The following is a 21437-nucleotide window of genomic DNA, read 5'->3' as shown; positions in this document are numbered from 1 at the left end:
AGGCATTCATACTCCTGGGCTCAAGCTAGCTGCACACACATACACGCACGCACACACACACACACACACATATACACACACACACACACACACACACACACACACACACACACACACACACACACACACGTACCTATAACATATATAGGTACATACAGTGTACATATATAGGTACATACAGTATATAGGTACATACAGTATATAGTGTACATACACCATAATACAGCTCATTAAAAATGATATCTGGTCTTCAAGAATAACAATATTTTTGTTCTATTTCACATTTCTCTAATAACACCAAACAGACGAACTATAATGTATACAACATCAATGTAATACAAGGCAACTCACCATTAGAAAATACCATAAGTCTTCACCTACATCCTCTTCGTATCAGCGCTCCTCAAATATTTTCTCCTTATTGTTTCAAATGATCTCTATCAAACTCTATTCAGCGGAGTAAAACTTTTCTGACGATCCATATTCCTTGTTTCTTTTTTGAAATCAGCCAAGTAGCCTAGCTTGAACCTTTTAGCATATAAGTTAGCAGGTTTGTCACGTCACGTCATGATTGACAGCAAAGTGTATTATGTAGTATAAAGGCCAAAAATGACAATTCTGTCATCACTTGCTCATCCTCCACTTGTTCCAAACTTTTTTCTTCTGTTCAGCACAAAGGAAGATTAACTACTATTGGCTGAAAATGATCGGTCATTGACTCCGGTGTTTTTTTGAGGTTTTACGGGTGCTGGAAATGCCTGAAAATGCTTATATTTTACTCATTTTTGTTTTTAACCTCTAAGTTTTTAACCTCCAACCTCTTTAAAGTCTAGTGATTTTTGGTGTGCTGTTGGGGATGTTTTCACCCACTGGGATGATTTAGACTCTTAATTTGGCCACAACTTTCTCTGTGATTCAGCGAATGGAATGATTTTTGGTGAACCACCTTATTTTGACACATATTTTGAGAAGAGTAGCTGCAGATGCAAATTGAGCTGCTTTTAATGCACACACCTAACCCCGGCTCTAACCCTACCCCTCACAGTAATATCACAAGCTCCATTGAGTGCATTGTGTCTGAGACTGCATGTCTGAAACTCCATGTCTCAGTTTGCAAATGAAAGTCTGCAGTCAGATACTATTGCGTATTTTGGGGAAATGCTCTGTAATTGTTCAAAACTCAACAATACACTGTGGGCAAATTTGTTGGTGGCTGTTTTTGCCCCATTAACTTCCATTATAATGATATTTTTTTATTTCAATGCCATGATACCATATTGTATCACACACACACACTATAATTTGCTGTTATATTCCACTCCATAGAACGCCACATAAAAAAAGACAGAAACTTTTTTGCATATGGCTATCTAAAGGGTTAATGGTGCCATCTGATGATCAACAGTAAAAATGACAAATTTCACCTCTTCTCAACATGGAAAACCCCCAACAATCAAGAATGTTTGATTATTTGGTGTCATGGCTTTGCAATTAAAAAATGTTATAATAGAAGTCAATGGGACAAAAACAGCCACCAACATAACAAAAGGGTGGCCAATTTGAACAATACAAAAGGGTTAATGTTTGAAAAGTGCTTAAATGTTGGATAAAGTGCTTGAAACTGCAATTGTTTGGCTTTCGTAATAAAACATCTTACTATATGTAATAATGATAAACTATTTAAATAAAAGAAAATACATGTTTTTGCTTTTGCAAAGTTTTTGAGTCTGCATAGTGTGATCTGCACCCTTGACAGTTAAAATATACATTTAAGATGAAAGACACTTTTAATATGTGGATAAATTACATATAAGCGAGTAAATGACAGTAATTCAATGTTGGGCTTTGGGCAAACATGCCATCAAAAATATTCCTTACCACACTATAAAACACTATAACAAATAGCATGTGATATAATGTGATGAAGTATGTATATGTATGTATTTTGCCACACTTGTAGTGCTGGAAAATGTGAAAATGCACCTGGTAAGTGCTTTAAAAGTGATTGAATTTGAAAAGGTGTAAGAACCCTGTATTTTTGACCCTACTATGAATGTCAATGGATGCTTTTTTTCCAGCATAATGTATCTTTAATCCTTTGTGTTTAAATTCATACAAGTTTGGAAGCATTTGAGTATAAGGAAATGGTGAGGAAATTTTCATTTTAGGGTGAACTATCCCTTTAATGACCGTTTAACTGAAAACATGTAGGCAGTTTGATGTATGAGTGTGTTAACAGCCACTGAGAAGCAAACCACTTTGCGAGCCACTTGTGATTTACACTCCTAACCTGAAGACTGTTTAAGGGGTTAAAGTGGACACGTTATAGTACTTAATCCTGTTTTCAAGACATGCAGACTGAGAGCAAGAGAGGAGGAGGAAGATCTGGAATGGCCCTGTGAGTTTTTTAAAAGATTGCTATATACTATCAAAATGCTGCCAGCAGCTTTAGGATAAAGAACAGCAATATTAAAGAGCACTGTCCATATTATTTTAATTTATAGACATAATAATTCAAGGATATATTCTAGAGAGTGTCTGACACATACTGTATCTTCAGGACTTTGATAATACTCAGTAGAAAATGAATTTCACCTCAGCATATATATACACTATATATATATATGTATAAAATTAAATTTCAGCATATATATTATAGCTGTTGTATGTATGTATGTATGTATGTATATATATAAATATATATATATAATTTAATTTCAGCATATATATTATAGCTGTTGTATGTATGTATGTATATAAATATATATCTAATTTAATTTCAGCATATATATTATAGCTGTTGTATGTATGTATGTATGTATATAAATATATATATATATAATTTAATTTCAGCATATATATTATAGCTGTTGTATGTATGTGTATGTATATATATATATATATATATATATATATATATATATAGAGAGAGAGAGAGAGAGAGAGAGAGAGAGAGAGAGAAAGAGAGAGAGAGAGAGAGAGAGAGAGAGAGAGAGAGAGATAATAAAGGGCCTATATTGAGACACATATCTTAAGGACTTTAATAAAAATATTTATTTAATTTCAGCATTAATTCTATCCTTTTATCCATAATATAGTTCATTCATTCATTCATTTGCTTTATTAATTTGGGGTCGCCACAGCAGAATGAACCGCCAACTTATCTAGCATATGTTTTACACAGCGGATGCCCTTCCAGCTGCAACCCATCACTGGGAAACACCCACACACACTCATTCACACAAATACACTACAGACAATTTAGCTTATATATATATATGTATATATGTATATATGTGTATATATATATATATATATATATATATATATATATATATATATATATATATATATATGTATATATATGTATATATGTTTATATGTATATATATATATATATATATATACATATACATATATATATATATATATATATATATATATATATATATATATATATATATATATATATATATATATATATATATAAATATATATATATATATATATATATATATATATATATATATATATATATATATATATATATATATATGTACATGGACATTAATTGATGCTAAAGGAATCATATTACAGTACTGCAAAAACAAAGCATCAGATGCATCATAAAAGCATTACTACAGTATCCTCAAAAATGTTAATTCCCTTCTGGCTTTGTTTCACTTTCTTGAAGTTGTCAGTGCAAACACTGAGATCTTTGTTGGCAAAATGTATAAATTGTCTGTGTCTGTGCCAGTGTAAATAATGCCGCACCTCACTCAGAGTGCAGGACAGATGCTAAACAAATAAGGAAAATAAAGCAAGCGTAACCAATGTGTGAGCGTATTTTGGCCATCTTTACTCCTGATGTCAGTGGGCGAGCATGTGTTTGTGCATAAATGTCAGGCTGATCATGTTCATGATCTTTTGTTGGATGGTGATTTAAAACAAGCTGTTGGATGGATTGATGGCTTAGTGAGTATTATTACATTTGTTATGGACACAGGTTCCAGTCTGATACCGTTTAGATTTATGGATCTGAATAAAAACAAAAATGTATTGCGTTAACCAGACTTTTATTTCAGTATGTTGATGTACCTCCAGCATAAACGGAATATTGTGTAGGGGGTGGAGCTCTCATTTGTCATCATTCCCTCATAGCAAACTAACAGTAAGAGGGGCTTGATTAAGAATATTGATACACATTTGCTATGGAAGCCGCCACTCCAAAGATGTAAGCAAACGGTTAGACATTTATTTAAGATGACCAAAACAATGATTTTTTGGAGAGAACTTTATTTCAGTATGTTGATGTACTTCCAACAGAAATGGAATATTGAGCTGGGGCGGAGCTTTCATTTGCACATTATTCTCTCATAGCGAACTAACAGTAAGGAGGGCGTGTTTGAATATTGATTGGCAGCTGCTGTGGAAGCCGCCACTCCATCGACGGAAGCAAACGGTCAGACTTTTATTACCAAAACAATCCATTTTTGTTGCGGAGAATTTTACTCCAGAATTTTGATGTACAGAAATGGAATATTGAGTAGGGGGCGGAGCTTTCTTTTGCATATCATTCTCTCATAGCAAACTAACAGTAAAAGGGGCGTGGTTAAGACTATTGATTGACAGTTGCTATGAAAGCCGCCACTCTAAAGAAGGAAGCAAATGGTCAGACTTATTGAAGATTACCAAAACAATCCATTTTTGTTACAGAGAATTTTAATTCAGTATGTTGATGTACTTCCAATAGAAATGGAATATTGAGTAGGGGATGGAGCTAGTATAGTAGATTAACAGTAATTAACATAGTGAATTAACAGTAAGAGGGGTGGGGTTAAGAATATTGATTGACATTTGCTATGGAAGCTGCAACTCCAAAGACAGAAGCAAACGGTCAGACTTTTATTTTCGATGACCAAAACAATCCATTTTTGTTGGGGAAAATTTTGTTTTAGTATAATAATGTACAGAAACAGAATATTGAGTAGGGGGGCGGAGCTTTCTTTTGCGCATCATTCCCTGATAGCAAATTAATAGTAAGAGAGGTGTGGTTGAGAATATTGATTGACAGTTGCTATGAAAGTTGCCACTCCATAGAGAGAAACAAAACGTCAGACTTTTATTCAACATTACAAAACAACAATCCATTTTTGTTGCAGAGAATTGCAGCATCATTCCCTGATAGCAAACTAACAGTAAGAGGGGCGTGGTTAAGAATATTGATTGACAGCTGCTGTGGAAGCCGCCACTCCAAAGACGGAAAGCAAATGGTCAGACTTTTATTTAAGATGACCAAAACAATCCATTTTTCTTGAAGAGAATTTTATTTTAGTATAATAATGTACAGAAACAGAATATTGAGTAGGGGGCGGAGCTTTCTTTTGCGCATCATTCCCTGATAGCAAACTAATAGTAAGAGAGGTGTGGTTGAGAATATTGATTGACAGTTGCTATGAAAGTTGCCACTCCATAGAGAGAAACAAAAGGTCAGACTTTTATTCAACATTACAAAACAACAATCCATTTTTGTTGCAGAGAATTTTATTTTAGTACATTGATGTACAGAAACTGAATATTGAGTAGGGCGGAGCTTTCTTTTGCACATCATTCCTTCATAGCAAACTAACAGTAAGGGGGGGGGGGGTTAAGAATATTGATTGACATTTGCTGTGGAAGCCGCCACTCCAAAGATGGAAGCAAAGAGTCAGACTTTTATTTAAGATGACCAAAACAATCCATTTTTGTTCAGTGGATTAACTCGCACGGATTAATTATTCACGTTAAGAATAACAAAGCGAGCTAGAAAATAAACTATTTGATTTCACATGGACTTTAACTGTTGTTAGTTGCATAGGTTAAAAATCAATAAGCCTATCTGTTAACAGCAGTGCTATAGTGGATTAGGAGAGTGATGTTTGTCAGTTAAGGAAAGCTGGAAAGAAGCTTTAGGTCAAGACTAAGATGGATCAGTCTTTCTCTCTTGTGTGTGTGTGTGTGTGTAAAGCCTAGAAAATTGTTTGATACTGGCCTCACTATCATGTTTGCATGTACACTGAAGCATCTGGCTGAGAAATGCTGTTCCTGAACCAGAAACGAGACCAAGTTGCGAATTAATTTGCTGCTGAATGGATTTGGAGAGTCAGCACAAGGTCAGAGTGCTTTGGATATCTGACAGACGGCTGTGTTTAATCAGAAAAGGTGCTCTGGTGAGGACGTTGGCTGTGACATTGAACATGAACAGCAGGAACTTTAAGTCACTCTCAGTGGAGAACGAAATTATTCATGCGGCAGTGAAGAGGAGCGTCTTCCTGGACTAAAAACTAAAGCTCACCATGTTCCAATTTATGGTAAGAAAGCATTTTATTGGTATGAAAATACTTGATTTTGTCTTTGATTAGTATCAGTGCACAGTTTAGAGATGCTTGATATTGTAGGCCATGTTCATATCAACTGATAAATGCCATTTTTAATGTTATTATTATCAGTCTGATCATAGTGTATTATGTCTACTAGCATGTCTACTAGCATGTCTACTGGCTAGTTCACATGCTTGCTGCAAGTCGCAGTTTTATTATTTTACTGGTATTTTAATTTTGTTTAGTGACTCGATTGCTTATATGCTTTTTTTGGCAGGCAGTTGATACTAGTTGAATAAAGAAAGTTGACCATAGGTAATAGTTGATTAACACAGTTCAGAGATTGGTTCAAAGTTTTCTGAAGGTTTTAAAGTAAAATCAGTTGTTCACTAAATGTATTTGCATTTTTCTGTTATATATATATGTATATATATATATATATATATATATATATATTAGACTTAGAGTATAAAGAGTTATCGGTGCCATATCGGTACACCCCTTGCAAATTGGCTTAAATATATCAGTATTGGACTAAATATATTAAACTGGTGGCATTGAGGACTTTGCTTTGCCTAAGAAAAGCAGATTCATTAATATGTAATATGTTATTGAAATATCTGTGTTTTAGTATAAGCTTGAATAATAAATGGAATATATATATATATATATATATATATATATATATATATATATATATATATATATATATATATATATATATATATATATATATATATATATTAGTTAATAGTGCCGTTTCAGTTTCATCTTACACAATTGCAATTCAGTCAAATGTTATATAATTATTATATTATATGTATAATTATCATATGATAAAGGTAGTTTGATGTTTGTATGTTTATATATAGACTTAGTTACTGGTAAAATTTGTTTCAAATTAGAAATGAAATGTATTTTTTAAAAAGGCTTTTCTTTACATAACCTAACCATGTTTGCCATAGAGTCATGTTTTCATATATATTTATATTTATTGTTAGGCAATACTTGACAATCCATATTGGATGGAATAACCCTAGTTTACAGTCACAGTAGATAAAATATATGTAATTATTATGACCAATTGTCATTTTCTGGGGGGAGAAAAACATCTTTAAATTATAATTTTTATTTGAAATTTGGAAGAAATGTAATCTAATAGAAAATTAAATTGTATTGTATATAAAATGGGAATGTATCTTTTCAATGGGGCGGCACGGTGTCTCAGCGGTTAGCACTGTCGCCTCACAGCAAGTAGGTCGCTGGTTCGAGCCCTGGCTGTGTCAGTAGACGTTTGGAGTTTCCGTGTTCTCCCCGTGTTCCTGTGGGTTTCCTCCAGGTGCTCGGGTTTCACCCCCAGTACAAAGTCATCCCAGTACTGGGTTTTGGCTGGAAGGGCATCCGCTGTGTAAAACATATGCTGGATAAGTTGGTGGTTCATTCCGCTGTGGTGACCCCTAATAAATAAAGGGACTAAGTTGAAAGAAAATGAATGAATGAATGATCTTTTCAATGAAGGATGTTGTGATTTCAAATAAGCAGTGCTTTTCTATGCAAATATAAATGATGTTTGCCAATGCAAAACTCTCCACCACTATGCTGGTGTGTTCTGGGTGGTGTCCAGGGGTTTTCCCTGCAGTAAAGAGAGTATGTGGGTCTCAATACATTGATATGTTGTTTTCGAACAAATCCTTACCCAGTAGTACTAGATATAATAATATGGATTGACCTTAAATAGTAAGGTCAATCCATATTATTAGTCATTTCCCCCATAAGCAAATTAATTGGAAGTTCTAAAACAGTCACAAAACAGCTTCTGTGCAGAATCACAATGGACCAATTTTTTCCTCTGGAAAGGGTTTCGATTTTAATTTTTGTTCAAAATGTAATTTCACATTTGTTGGATCTCCTTAAGGTATACAGTAGTCAACATTTGAAGTAGATCAAAAAAGCTTTTCAATATTATCCTATTCTCCTAAGACAAGAATGGGTGTTACTCAATAGTTTAAGGACACATTTCATGAAAGGTGATGATTCACTTCAAATGTGGACCACTGTATCTGTGCCTTAATAACGAGTGTGAAACTATCATCTTCATTAAAGTCATTGATCAACGCTGCATCAGTCCTGTCATCCTATATCTTGATCATTTGTGCAGTGTGTGTTTACTACGCTGGTGTTAACTGAAGTTTACAATGACGCTGAGGGCATTTCAGGTATATGAAAGTGCATCAGTAGCACCTTGCAGTCACAGATGCAAGCGCAGCACACACTCCATCTGTCCTGAGCAGAGATCAGTAGTTTAATCTACTGCTGGCTGTGTCTCTCATAATGGGATTGCTCTGCAAGGCCTTCGTCCATGATTAAAAGTGTATGACAATAATGCATTCGGAAGTTTGAGCTTGGTATGTTTTGAAAAATACAGTAATGGTATAACTTTTTTGTTTTTATATATTCATTTATTCAGTTTCCTTCGTCTTAGTCCCTTATTTATCAGGGGACACCACAGCAGAATGAACTGCTAACTTTTCCACCATATGTTTTACGCAGCGAATGTCCTTCCAGTAGCTACCCAGTAATGGGAAACACCCATACACTTTTGCATTCACACACACTCATACGCTGCGGCCAATTTTGTTTATCCAATTTACTTATAGCTCAGGTCTTTGGACTGTGGTGGAAGCCAGAGCACCCGGAGGAAACCCACGCCAATATGGGGGGAACATGCAAACTCCACACAGAAATGCCAACTGGCCCAGCTGGTACTCGAGCCAGCGACCTTCTTGCTGTGAGGCGACAGTGCTAACCACTGTGCCGCCCTGTTTTTATATATTTTAAATAGTCAGAGTCATGTGATCCTGCAGAAAGCGGTTAACATTATGTGTGTCCAATAAACGTTGTGCTTCTGTGCTTTTTTGGGGGGAGGGGGGCAACTGAGACTTTTTTTTTTAGTGATGATCAGAAGGTCCAAAAGAGAAGCATTTATAAAATTAATTACAAAAAACAGCAGTCTTTTATAACAGCATAAACATCTTTACTGTCAGTTTTGACCACATTATTTTATGTTTGAATAGAACTAAAATAAATTAAAATAAAACTAAACTACTTTTAAAAAAAGGGTTTATATATGTATATTCACGCACCGGCCACTTTATTAGGTACACCTTACTAGTGTATCACTTAGTGTAGACCCCCTGGACATGGTCAGCAATAATACTCAGGTAGGCTGTGGCGTTGACACAATTCTCAATTGGTACTAATGGGCCCAAAGTGTGCTAAACATCCCCCACACCATTACACCACCACCAGCAGCCTGAACCGTTGATACAAGGCAGGATGGATCCATGCTTTCATGTTGTTGATGCCAAATTCTGACCCCACCATCTAAATGTTGCAGCAGATATCGAGACTCATCAGACCAGGCAACGTTTTTCCAATGTTCTATTGTCCGATTTTGGTGAGCCTGTGTGAATTGTAGCCTCAGTTTCTTTGCTGACAGGAGTGGCACCTGCTGTGGTCTTCTGCTGCTGTAGCCCATCTGCTTCAAGGTTCGATGTGTTGTGCATTCAGAAATGCTCTTCTGCGTACCTCGGTTGTAACGAGTGGTTATTTGAGTTACTGTTGCCTGTTGTCTGGCCATTCTCCTCTGACCTCTGGCATCAACAAGGCATTTGCCCCCACAGAACTGCCACTCACTGGATATTTTCTCCTTTTCTGACCATTCTCTGTGGTAGAGATTGGTCAGACCCTAGAGATGGTTGTGCGTGGAAATTCCAGTAGATCAGGAGTTTCTGAAATACTCAGACCAGCCCATCTGGCACCAATACCCATGCCATGTTCAAAGTCAATTAAATCACCTTTCTTCCCCATTCTGATGCTCGGTTTGAACTGCAGCAGATCCTCTTGACCATGTCTACATGCCAAAATGTATTGAGTTGCTGCCATGTGATTGGCTGATTAGAAATTTGCGTTAACAAGCAGTTAGACCGATGTACCTAATAAAGTGGCCATTAAGTACATTTATGTGTCAGCATGTGGAATTTTGTGTGTCATTTTGTGCAATTTTCATTTCATGCTATTGTGAGATTTCAGGAAATGGGTTTCTATAGTGTTTTGCTTCATAAAAAGAAGCTCTAAGACCTCCAATCATTTTGCATTATGCAGAAGATCGTTTATATGAAGTTCTGACAGCGTGCGGCATGCATGAATGCATATTTGGTGTTTGATCATTGATTCAGCATATGGCCTCGCCACCCTCAGGAAACTCTCTGTTTGCGCCAGGTGAGCTCCAATAACTCAGCGTGAGCGCAAATGCTCACAGGATTAAGCCTGTTTGATTAGCCAACATCTGTTAGCATCTGCAAACGTGCGTGAGTTTTCTTTCTACATTTTATACTGTGACTCAAAATAGAGTCACGTCCTGCATTTCATAATTACACCCCTGTGACTCTTTGTCTCGCCACAAGCACATTAATACAATCCACCTCATATCGAGAAGACTAATCTGCACTGCATGAGACGTAAACAGCAGTCAAACTCTCCATCGCTTACATAAGTCGCCTCGTTTTGTGGCCAGAGACATTCTTGGCCCTTCGTTAATGGCCAACACAAAGCCGCATTGATCAGAAGGGCCCGTGTGAATGAGACGGGCATTAGACACAGACACTCTTGCGGGTCCTCCTCATCCTCATGGGTCCCAGTGCACAATGGGGTCTACTGTGGGTCCACTGCCTCCAGGAAGAGGCGGACACACTGTCCCGCACACACAGCAGTTTGGTCATCCTCGGTAATGAAGTTTTGTCCCATGTGAAGTGAGCCGGACAGTCTCAGTGGTGTCCAGTGTGGGTGAGAGCTGGAGGATGTGCAGGACAGGCGTATGTGTTTGGCAGACGGTGCAGACTTTCACAGATTAAGCCAAAGTTGGACAGGTCTTTTAGGTGAAGTCTAGTGAGAGATATTTTTTTGGATGTAAGACACTCTGGACTGGGATGGATCTTTGAGGCGCAATGCCAAAGGATGTTGTGTTTGGTGTGGTCCACTGCAATCCATATGTGTCTTCTGGAACAAGGGTTGGGATTTTATTATAGAAGTTGTATCCTTGGAAGAGTCTTGGAAACTGCTTGTGCATCTTGTGGCATTTAATGAAAACATCCTTTTGGTAAAGTTGGTTTGGTTTGACTGTATTTGCCATCATGACACTGGCTGCAAGACTTGATGACCTGGAAACAACTCTGGAGCACATGCTAATGGACGTGTTTGTAAGTCAAATTAAGTTATTTTCTCGGTTTACCCCTTTCTTTCTCCTCTTTGCTCTTTAAAGCAGTTTTCCAAGTATGTTTTTGCAGAAATAAAGGGATAAATTAAAGGGATAGTTCATTCAAAATGAAAATGCAGTCATCATTGACTCAGCCTTCGCTTGTTCAAAACCTGTTTGCCTTTCATTTTTATTTTGAACACAACATAAGTTATTTTGAAGAAACCAGTAACCATTGGCTTCCATTTTTAGTGGAATCAAAATTAGAACCATTTTTGTTCCACTTATGCAAGTCAGTAGTTACAGGTTTTCATCTGTCTTCAAAATATTTAATTTTGTGATCAACAGAAGAAAGAAACTCAAAGGTTTGGAAATACTTGAGGTTTAGTTAATATTCATTTTGGATAAACTGCCCCTTTAAGGAACCATTCTGGGTTACTCAAACCATTAATTGAAATTGGGTTTCCTCCGATGTGCTCCGGTTTCCCCCACAGTTCAAAGACATGCGGTACAGGTGAATTGGGTAAGCTAAATTGTCCGTAGTGCATGTATGTGAATAAGTGTGCATGGATGTTTCCCACTGATGGGTTGCAGCTGGAAGGGCATCCGCTGTGTAAAACATATGCCGGATAAGTTGGTAGTTCTTTCTGCTTTGGCGACCCCAGATTAATAAAGGGACTAAGCCGAAAAGAAAATGAATGAAGGAAATTACCATGAAAATGACCATGAAAAACTATGAAGTCATCAAAGTATCTGGTGTCGCCATGGCCTAAATCTTTTTTGCTTAATACATTCTTAAAAATAAACATTCTTTATTGCACAGGTGTCAAACTCAGTTCCTGGAAGGCCAAAGCTCTGCACAGTTTAGTCCCAACCCTAATTAAACACACCTGATCAAACTAATTGAGTCCTTCAGGCTTGTTTAAACCTACAGGTAAGTGTGTTGAAGCAGGGTTGGAACTAAACTGTGCAGGGCTGCGGCACAGTTTGTGCTTTGACACTTGTGCTTTATTGGGTTTTGTTGGGACTTCAGGACCAAAGGAACATATTAAAGGGATAGTTCACAGAAAAACTAGTTTCCACTACTTTTACTCCCATTCAAGTGGTTCTACCTGTACACTTTTATGGATTTCGCAGAATTAGTAGGAACAATAAATACTATGCTTATTTTTAGCTTAAGTACCAGTGGTCAAGGGCACTTAATATGAAGTGGGACCAAAATACTACCATGGATGTCAAATGTTCTTCAGTATATCTTCCTTTGTTTTAAAAAAATCAACCAGCTCTAGGACAAGTGAAGGATGAATAATTTTATTTTAATTTTGTGGCTAAACTATTCCTCTAATAGTTCCTATTACTGCTGTTCCTTCAAGTAAAATTTATTTATTGATGGTTCTATAAAGAACACCCATGAAATATTTCCATTTGGCTAAAGGTTCTTTACTCATAGACTCTTCTGATTTTCAAAATAGTTATAGTTTCCCGTAAGGCTCTTTACCAAATAAAAAAGGGCTCTTCTATAGCATTGATGACCCTCTTTTGAAACATTTTTTAAAGATATTGGCTGATATACTCTGTGTTCTTTTCTTAGCCTTTATGATATGAAGAACTACAAGTTGTCTCCTAGCCATTATTTTGGTCTAGAAATTGCATAACCTGCATGTCTTCAGAAAACCTTAACAACAGTTCCGATCAGGGCGTTCTTCATCCTCTTGTTGTTGATATTGTTGAATCCCATGCTTGTTGTTGCCGTTGGCCAGCTTACATAACTTCTGAGTTGCAACTGATGGTGCAAATAGCTTTAATGGAAAACCACTTTAATAGTGGTTCATATAACTATTCAATGGAAAGGTATTTTATTGTTCAAGAAGACCCTTTAACATCCATAGAACTTATACATTGTAAAAAAATGGGAAATGTTCAAAATGTTATTAAGAACTGATTACTGAAATGGTTCTTCCAAAGAATTGTTATTTGTAAGTTTGCTTAGTGGGAATGTTCACCAAACTTAAAATGATCCATATAGTGTTTATTATGTGTGTTTAATTCATTATTCTTTAAGAATTATAAACCTTGTTCTAAACCTGTATGATGTGCATTCAAATTCTTCAACATATCCTTTTTTTTGTTACGCAGACTTGTTTGGAATAATATAGAGTTTAGCAAATGATGAGTTTTCATCTGGGCTGAACTTTCCCTTTAGGCTTCGAGGCGTTTCTTCCATCATATCTTGGCTTCTGCTCAAACGTGTGTTTCATCAGCGACTTCAAGGGGTGATGAAAACGATGAGGCTGATGAAAAAGTTTATGCTGAAGTTTCATGGCTGTAAATAATTCAATCATCTCACCTGAGTGACACACCGCCGGCTTGACAGATGCTTTAGACTTTCTAAGTGCTGTCTGGTAGTCCATTTGCTTGAGTTGCCAGTTCTTGATTATGATCATGACTGAAAAACAAAGCCATGAATCTTGCGATGATTGATTATGCACTTGAAGTTAATGTGGCTGTTACTGATTTTTAGCCGCTTGATGGATTGTAATATAAGTAGAAAAACCCCATAGATTTACAATGAAAGACTTGAGGGTAGTCTCTTACTCCCTCAAGTGTCCCTCAAACCCTCAAGGTTTGTGTGTGTGTGCGTGTGTGTGTGTGTGTGTGTGTGTGTGTGTGCTTGTGTGTGTGTGTGTGTGTGCGTGTGCGTGTGAAAATGAAAGACAACCAATGTTTCAAAAAGCATCAGTGTGTCTTTCTTTATATCTCAGTTTAATGGCTTTGATAATAACAGTCAGTGAGAGCGAACAGAATGTGCGGGTCTCTCATCTGGAGCCTGCAATGCCTTCAGGAAGTCTAAGAACAAAGCTCTGATTATTTTTACCCAACCGGTTTATAATCCCTTTATTTTAATCTCTTGACGTAAGATATTTCAACAATGCCTCTGATGTTATTTTCGGAAAAGATTAATTTTGTTTCACACAAAGAAAGAAAAGTTTGTGAACAGTCTGTCACATTAAGCGCTGATTTTGGTGAAAGTGCAGCGTTCTGTTGTTAGATCTTTGAGGAGGAAAGAGTGAAGGTTATTTTCCCAGAGGTGTAAACTGTCCCAAATTAAAGCAGTTTATATAAGGCTGTGATATAATTGTACTCTGATGTAAATAAGAATTTGTAGATATGCACTCTGTCCAAATGGAAGTTTGTTATGTAATTTTAACGTTTTTTTTTTTCTTTTTAAATCTGCATTTATTTGATATATAGTCTACATAATTCTTTTTAAATCAAGAGCACACGCTCTCAGAAATAAAGGTACTTTATAATTACAAAATAGGATCTACAGTGTACATATAAAAATTTATAAATGTGCTGTCCCAGTGACAACTCTTATATCTTTGATTCATATCTTGTTCTTTTTCAACTTTATTTCTTAGTGTCAGTATATACCATTGTACCATTGTATATGCTGTAACATAATATAATCATACTAATATATATATATATATATATATATATATATATATATATATATATATATATATATATATATATATATATATATATAGTTGAAGTCAAAATTATTTGCCCCCCTTTGGTTTTTTTTTCTTATTTTTTAAAATATTTCCCAAATGATGTTTAACAGAGCAAGGACATTTCACAGAATGTCTGATAACATTTTTTCTTCTGGAGAAAGTCTTATTTGTTTTATTTCGGCTAGAATAAAAGCAGTTTTTAATCTTTTATGAACCATTTTAAGGTCAAAATTATTAGCCCCTTTAAGCTAATTTTTTTTTTTGACTGTCTACAGAACAAACCATCAGTATACAATAACTTGCCTAATTACCCTAACCTGCCTAGTTAACCTAATTAACCTAGTTAAGCCTTTAAATGTCACTTTAAGCTGTATAGAAGTGTCTTGAAAAATATCTAGTCAAATATTATGTACTGTCATCATGACAAAGATAAAATAAATCAGTGATTAGAGATGAGTTATTAAAACTATTATGTTTAGAAATGTGTTGAAAACATCTGCTCTCCGTTAAACAGAAACTGAGGAAAAAAATAAACAGGGGGCTAATAATTAAGGGGGGGTAATAATTATGACTTCAGCTGTATATATTTATTGTATAACGATGGTTTGTTCTGTAGACTATCGGAAAAAAAATGCTTAAAGGGGCTAATAATTTTGTCACTAAAATGTTATTAAATTTTTTTTTATTTAAAACTGCTTTTATTCTAGCTGAAATAAAACAAATAAGATTTCCCCAGAAGAAAAAATATTATCAAACATACTGTGAAAATTTCCTTGCTCTGTTAAACATCATTAGGGAAAAAAAAATCAAAAGGGGGCTAATAATTCTGACTTCAACTGTATATATATACATATACATATACATATACATATACATATACATATACATATACATATACATATTCAACAGTTCTGTCTGATTCTCGAATCTGATTGGTTAATAGCTAATCTGACGGTCAGCTGCAGATGTGAGTGAATGGTGAAAGAAAGTAGTTCCTCATACAAAAGGGTTTTTAGACTCCGTGTTTGATTTTATTGTTGTATACACGATCATGCCGTCGAACTGTTGTATAAACACAATATCACGCTTATAGCTTATCACGTATACCGCACTGCTACTCGTGTGATATTGTTCATATATATATATATATATACATAATAATTTAATAATTAGACACAGTACACATTTAAATTATCGAAACAAACTTTTATTTTGGATGCAGTTAATCGAGATTTACTTTTTCCCAGCACTAATATTAATTATTACTTGTTTATACTATTTAATATGATACATAAGATTAAAAAAATATAAGAAATATGTACACTCACACACATACGTTAAATACACACAGACACAAACACACACATTTTATAAAATATGGACGATGGTCAATGTTTTATTATTTTAAATTGAAGTCATAACCGAATAGTGGTGTTTGTCCATATCTGACCCAACTCAGGATCATTTTTATATTTAAGTACACTTTTTTAGAGCATACTGAAAACCATACACACACACACAACCCCATATATTATATTAATTAATGCATTAAAATAATGTAGCACAATAAAAGCAAATAAATCACTAAAGCATCAAAAACATTTACATCAACATTTAAGTTTTCTTTGCTGGATATGGCATTTGATATACATACAACTGTACAGAAATGAAAAATGTGTGTGTACCGTATATTTGTTGATGATTCAGTAGTTCTAGTGGCAGAGGGCATGGGCAGTAGTTTGTCACTAGTCACCATGGGAACAATGGGGTGGTTTAAAGGGCAAAGCTGGCCATGACTCCATTTTATTGCCCCTCTATCACTCACACACACACAAATTGTAGTGTGTATGTGAGTCTTCCAGGAGTAACGAGAGGACAGGGTGAAACTGGTCACTATAAAGAATGAGCGTTAAAGGCCATTGTGAGTGTTTGTTTGGCTTCGGCTTGTGCGTTTGGCAGTGTCTCGCTGTATTCACTGATTTCTATTGTAAATGCACCTCACACACACACCATTGTCCCAATGTTACAGCTTCAAGAACTGCAGGTTCTTTCATGTTTCCACCTCACAAAGTCTTGTCGCACAGTATTCAAACTTTCCACCAGAGACAAAACACCGAGTCCCTCTCGCTGTTGTGATTTATTTGGGCTTTGAATGGTAGGTCTTGTGTAAGACGTCTTTCAGGGAATGTTCTGGTGAAGGGGAGACTCCCATCATTGTGTTCAATTGATATGTCAGTCACTTTGATATTTTAAAAAGCCATATCGAGGAAAATGGGATTTTTAGGGGGGCTGCAAAGACTGCCATTGTGAATGTGTTCAATTTATGAATGTGTATCTCACAATTGGGCGACATGGTGGCTTAGTGGTTAGCACTATAGACTCACAGCAAAAAGGGCGCTGGTTCGACTCCAGGCTGGGCCAGTTGTCATTTTTGTATGAAGTTGTCAAAAAAAAGAAAAGAAAGTAAAATAATATTTAATTAGAAGGCGGCACGGTGGCTCAGTGGTCAACACTGTCGCCTCACAGTCAAGAAGGTTGCTGTTTCGAATCCCAGCTGGGCCAGCTGGCATTTTTGTATGAAGGTTACATGTTCTCCCTGTGTTGGCATGAATTTCCTCTGGGTGCTCTGGTTTCCCCACAGCCCAAAGACATGCACTATAGGTAAATTGAATAAACTAAATTGGCCTTAGTGTATGAATGAATGCGTAAATGTCAGTGTGTATGAGTGTTTCCCACTACTGGGTTGCAGCTGGAAGGGCATGTGCTGCGTAAAACATATGCTGGAATAGTTAAGGGACCCTAATAAATAAGGGACTAAACTGAAGGAAAATGAATGAATGAATGAATGAATGAATGAATGAATGAATGAATATCTCACAGTTACAGAATTATTTTGCATAGTTAAAAGTCTTTTGTTTGTGGCTTCAAATCGTTCATTTCACTATGAAATCTTTTAATCGGACAATTTTTTTACTCTATCGTGCAATATAATTTTACTATATTTAATGAGTAATGAGACTTTTTATTTCAGATTTGTTTTTAATGCAGTCTTTTTTCTGTGAATGTGGCTTTATATACTGCTCAAAAAGCAAAGGGAACACTTACCTAACACAATGTAACTCCAATTGTTTCCTTTATTTTTTGAGGAATATGTATTTTACACAGTGACTTATTATGTTGCGTCTTTGTATTTCATAACAGCAACTTTAAATCTTAGAATTTTGAATAAACATGCTACAATGTGATTTTTGTTTCTCTCACATTTTTATTTGCCATAAATGCATTTTTTATCTTATAAATTCCCCTATGAATCTTAAGTTCAAAAAAGTTGGTTAAAAAAAACTTTATATACTCAAATTTTGTATTGCAGTTGCCTAAATTTTAGAGTTTTGACTTCATATCTTAAAGGTGCAGTAAGGTGTTTGTCTTCAGAAACATTTTTTGTTGGGCTGGTTGAAAGTCTCTCCACATTCTAATAGTAATGATTAAAGTAAATGATCTAAATGTATTATTATGTATTTTTATATTCTGAGTACGGCATAAGCAGCGATTCTTGCATGCTTGAAATATTGCACATTATTACAAGTTTTGCTTGCTAACTACACAACTGAAATGTGCTAGATATAATACAGTTTTCGTTGGGAATTGTAGTATTATAAAGTACTATAAAGTTTTCTAACTGGCAGGGTAGGGACTGTGTTTCAAAGCTATTATGCTAACCGGTTAGCATTTAGGCAGATGACCTACTGCACCTTTAATTTGGATTATTTAAAAATGTTTTCATTATTGCAATTTTTTGTCACATAAATATTTTTTATACCATCATTTTGTATTGCAACAAATAAAATGGTATTTTGACAATTCCAGTGTGGCAACACAGTGGCGCAGTAGGTAGTGCTGTTGCCTCACAGCAAAAAGATTGCTGGTTCATGCCTCGGCTGGGTCAGTTGACGTTTCTGTGTGGAGTTCTCCCTGTGTTTGCGTGGGTTTCCTCCGGGTGCTCCGGTTTCCCCCACAGTCCAAAGACATGCGGTACAGGTGAATTGGGTAGGCTAAATTCTCCATAGTGTGTGCGAATGAGTGTGTATGGGTTTCCCAGTGATGGGTTGCAGCTGGAAGGGCATCCGCTGTGTAAAACATATGCTGGATAAGTTGGCGGTTCATTCCGCTGTGGCGACCCCAGATTAATAAAGGAACTAAGCCAAAAAGATAATGAATGAATGAATTCCAGTGTTTATGTCTTAAAAATGCAGCTTTATTTCCTGTACTTCTGACTTCATATCTTACGTTAGGGGAGAGCGAGGGTGACAGTAACATGGGACAAAAGTAGCAAAGTGATTTTCTCGAAGCTCTGACAGCATTTGCTTTCCAGGCTATAACAGCACATTCATCATGGAACCCTTGATGAAGCTGCTAAATATCAGCTGATTTCAGGAGCGTGTCCCACAGTTAGCTCCAAATTTCAGTATTTAAGTGCTGAAAGTACATTATTGTAGCGGTTCTTTTTTCCTTATTACAAGTTGTGTTTTTCTTTTCATGTGTCACACTATTGATAAATCTACAGGTGATTTAGTGCAATAGTGTTTTTCTGTTTAAATCATGTAAATCAGGTTTAAATGGCAAGAGTTCCTCAGGGGATGAAAGCAACACTGTTATTTATGTACCGCTACTAATAGCCATGCCTCAAAAATTGTAGAAAATCGTAACATTTTGCATTGTTGGATTGCTTTTGAAACATTTGATTTAATTAAAATTTAAAATGAAAATGCTGTTTAATAGTTTCTGCAAAAATAAAGAACAAGGTCGTAGTCAGAAATATTTAAAATAAACATGATTAAGCCAGTAAATCTTGCAAATATTGTTGTTACTTTTAACTCACATGTTTTACTTTCGTCCTTGCTGACGGGGTCAAAAATAACAATCTGCAATTTATGTTTAAAGGGAAGTTATATTGGAGTTGTTCTACATTGATACAAAATAACAGCTGATTTCGATAGAGCACTCTTGTTATTTTGTATCCACAGCAAAAATATATATTTCTGTTAAAAATATGATCTTTTAAAATGAGGTTTTTCTGATAATGGTACTTTCGTCCCTGCTCTCCCCATGAATACATACTGTTTCACTATTTCAACTACCCTAAATCATAAATTATTCATTCATTCATTCATTTTCTTCTCAGCTTAGTCCCTTTATTAATCTGGGGTCGCCACAGCGGAATGAACCGACAACTTATCCAGCACATGCTTTACGCAGCATATGCCCTTCCAGCTGCAACCCTTCTCTGGGAAACATCCATCCACACTCATTCACACTCATACACTACGGACAATTTAGCCTACCCAATTCACCTGTACCACATGTCTTTGGACTGTTGGTGAAACGGGAGGACCCGGAGGAAACCCACGCGAATGCAGGGAGAACATGCAAACACACAGAAACGCCAGCTGAACCAGCAAGGCTCGAACCACCGACCTTCTTGCTGTGAGGCGACAGCACTACCTACTGCACCACTGCGTCGCCCCTAAATCATTAGTAAATAAAATAAAAATGTTGTATGTTTAAAATCACTTGAATAAAAGTAAACTAAAATTAAGTGACTATCGAAATAATAACTGAACATTAATGCTGCAAAATGATAGGAAACAGCTCCTTTAAGCCTGTTTTTTTAATATAGCGATAAGAGCCTTCATATATTCTCTCCCCAAACGCATCTGTATTTCCAAAAAACCATCTGCAGCCCTTGATAACAGCAATGGGCTTTATTTTAATGAGGGAAAATTAAAGTGGCTGTTGATAATTTGTAGACTCAATAACCCCAGAAGCGTTATCAATTTGCTTCAGTGAAGTGAATTATTCCAACATGGCGAACAAATCTTTGCTGTCAGCGCTTGTGTTTTTTCCTCCTTCTCGTTTCTCCCTTCTTTCTCAGCCTCACCCTTTCCCACGACAACTATTACGAAACCTTTTCTTTCTCCGTCCAATTGTCTTCCGTTTATACCAAAGTAGGTCTTACACCGGGTCAGACCTCTGAGAAGAGCGTTGGTGTGGATATATGTTTTTGTCTGTGTGTGTGGTGGGGTTTTGCTGTAATTATGGTAATTTATGAAAACTGGCTCTGGAAAACAGCCACACAGACTGAAACGGACGCCATCTGAGACACACACACACACACACACACACACACACACACACACACACATACGTGCGCACACACACACACACAGTGCCATGGGCTAAGATTACAGGGTGCAGTGTAAACAGGGTCTGGAAGAGCCCCTGCAGTCCAGGAACAGAGGCAGA

At 36.0% G+C, this 21437-nt stretch overlaps 1 protein-coding gene across 2 annotated transcripts in view; it reads left to right on the top strand.

The window, feature by feature from the left end:
• Window positions 1-21437, top strand: part of frmd4a (FERM domain containing 4A) — a 255772-nt gene that overhangs the window by 38697 nt on the left and 195638 nt on the right. Inside the window, exon 1 of one of the 2 annotated variants that reach the window (XM_056478923.1) lies at window positions 11518-11617. The exons of the other annotated variant lie outside the window; for it this stretch is intronic. Coding sequence (XP_056334898.1) covers window positions 11552-11617 — 66 coding nt within the window. The 5' untranslated portion in view covers window positions 11518-11551. Of the gene's footprint in view, window positions 1-11517; window positions 11618-21437 lie in introns of those variants that run through there. 2 annotated transcript variants of the gene reach the window in all.

This window comes from Danio aesculapii, chromosome 18 (genome assembly GCF_903798145.1).
Source record: "Danio aesculapii chromosome 18, fDanAes4.1, whole genome shotgun sequence".
NCBI lineage: Eukaryota > Metazoa > Chordata > Actinopteri > Cypriniformes > Danionidae > Danio > Danio aesculapii.
The sequence above is the reverse complement of the archived record's forward strand: the minus strand, read 5'-3'. Positions and strand labels throughout refer to the sequence as shown.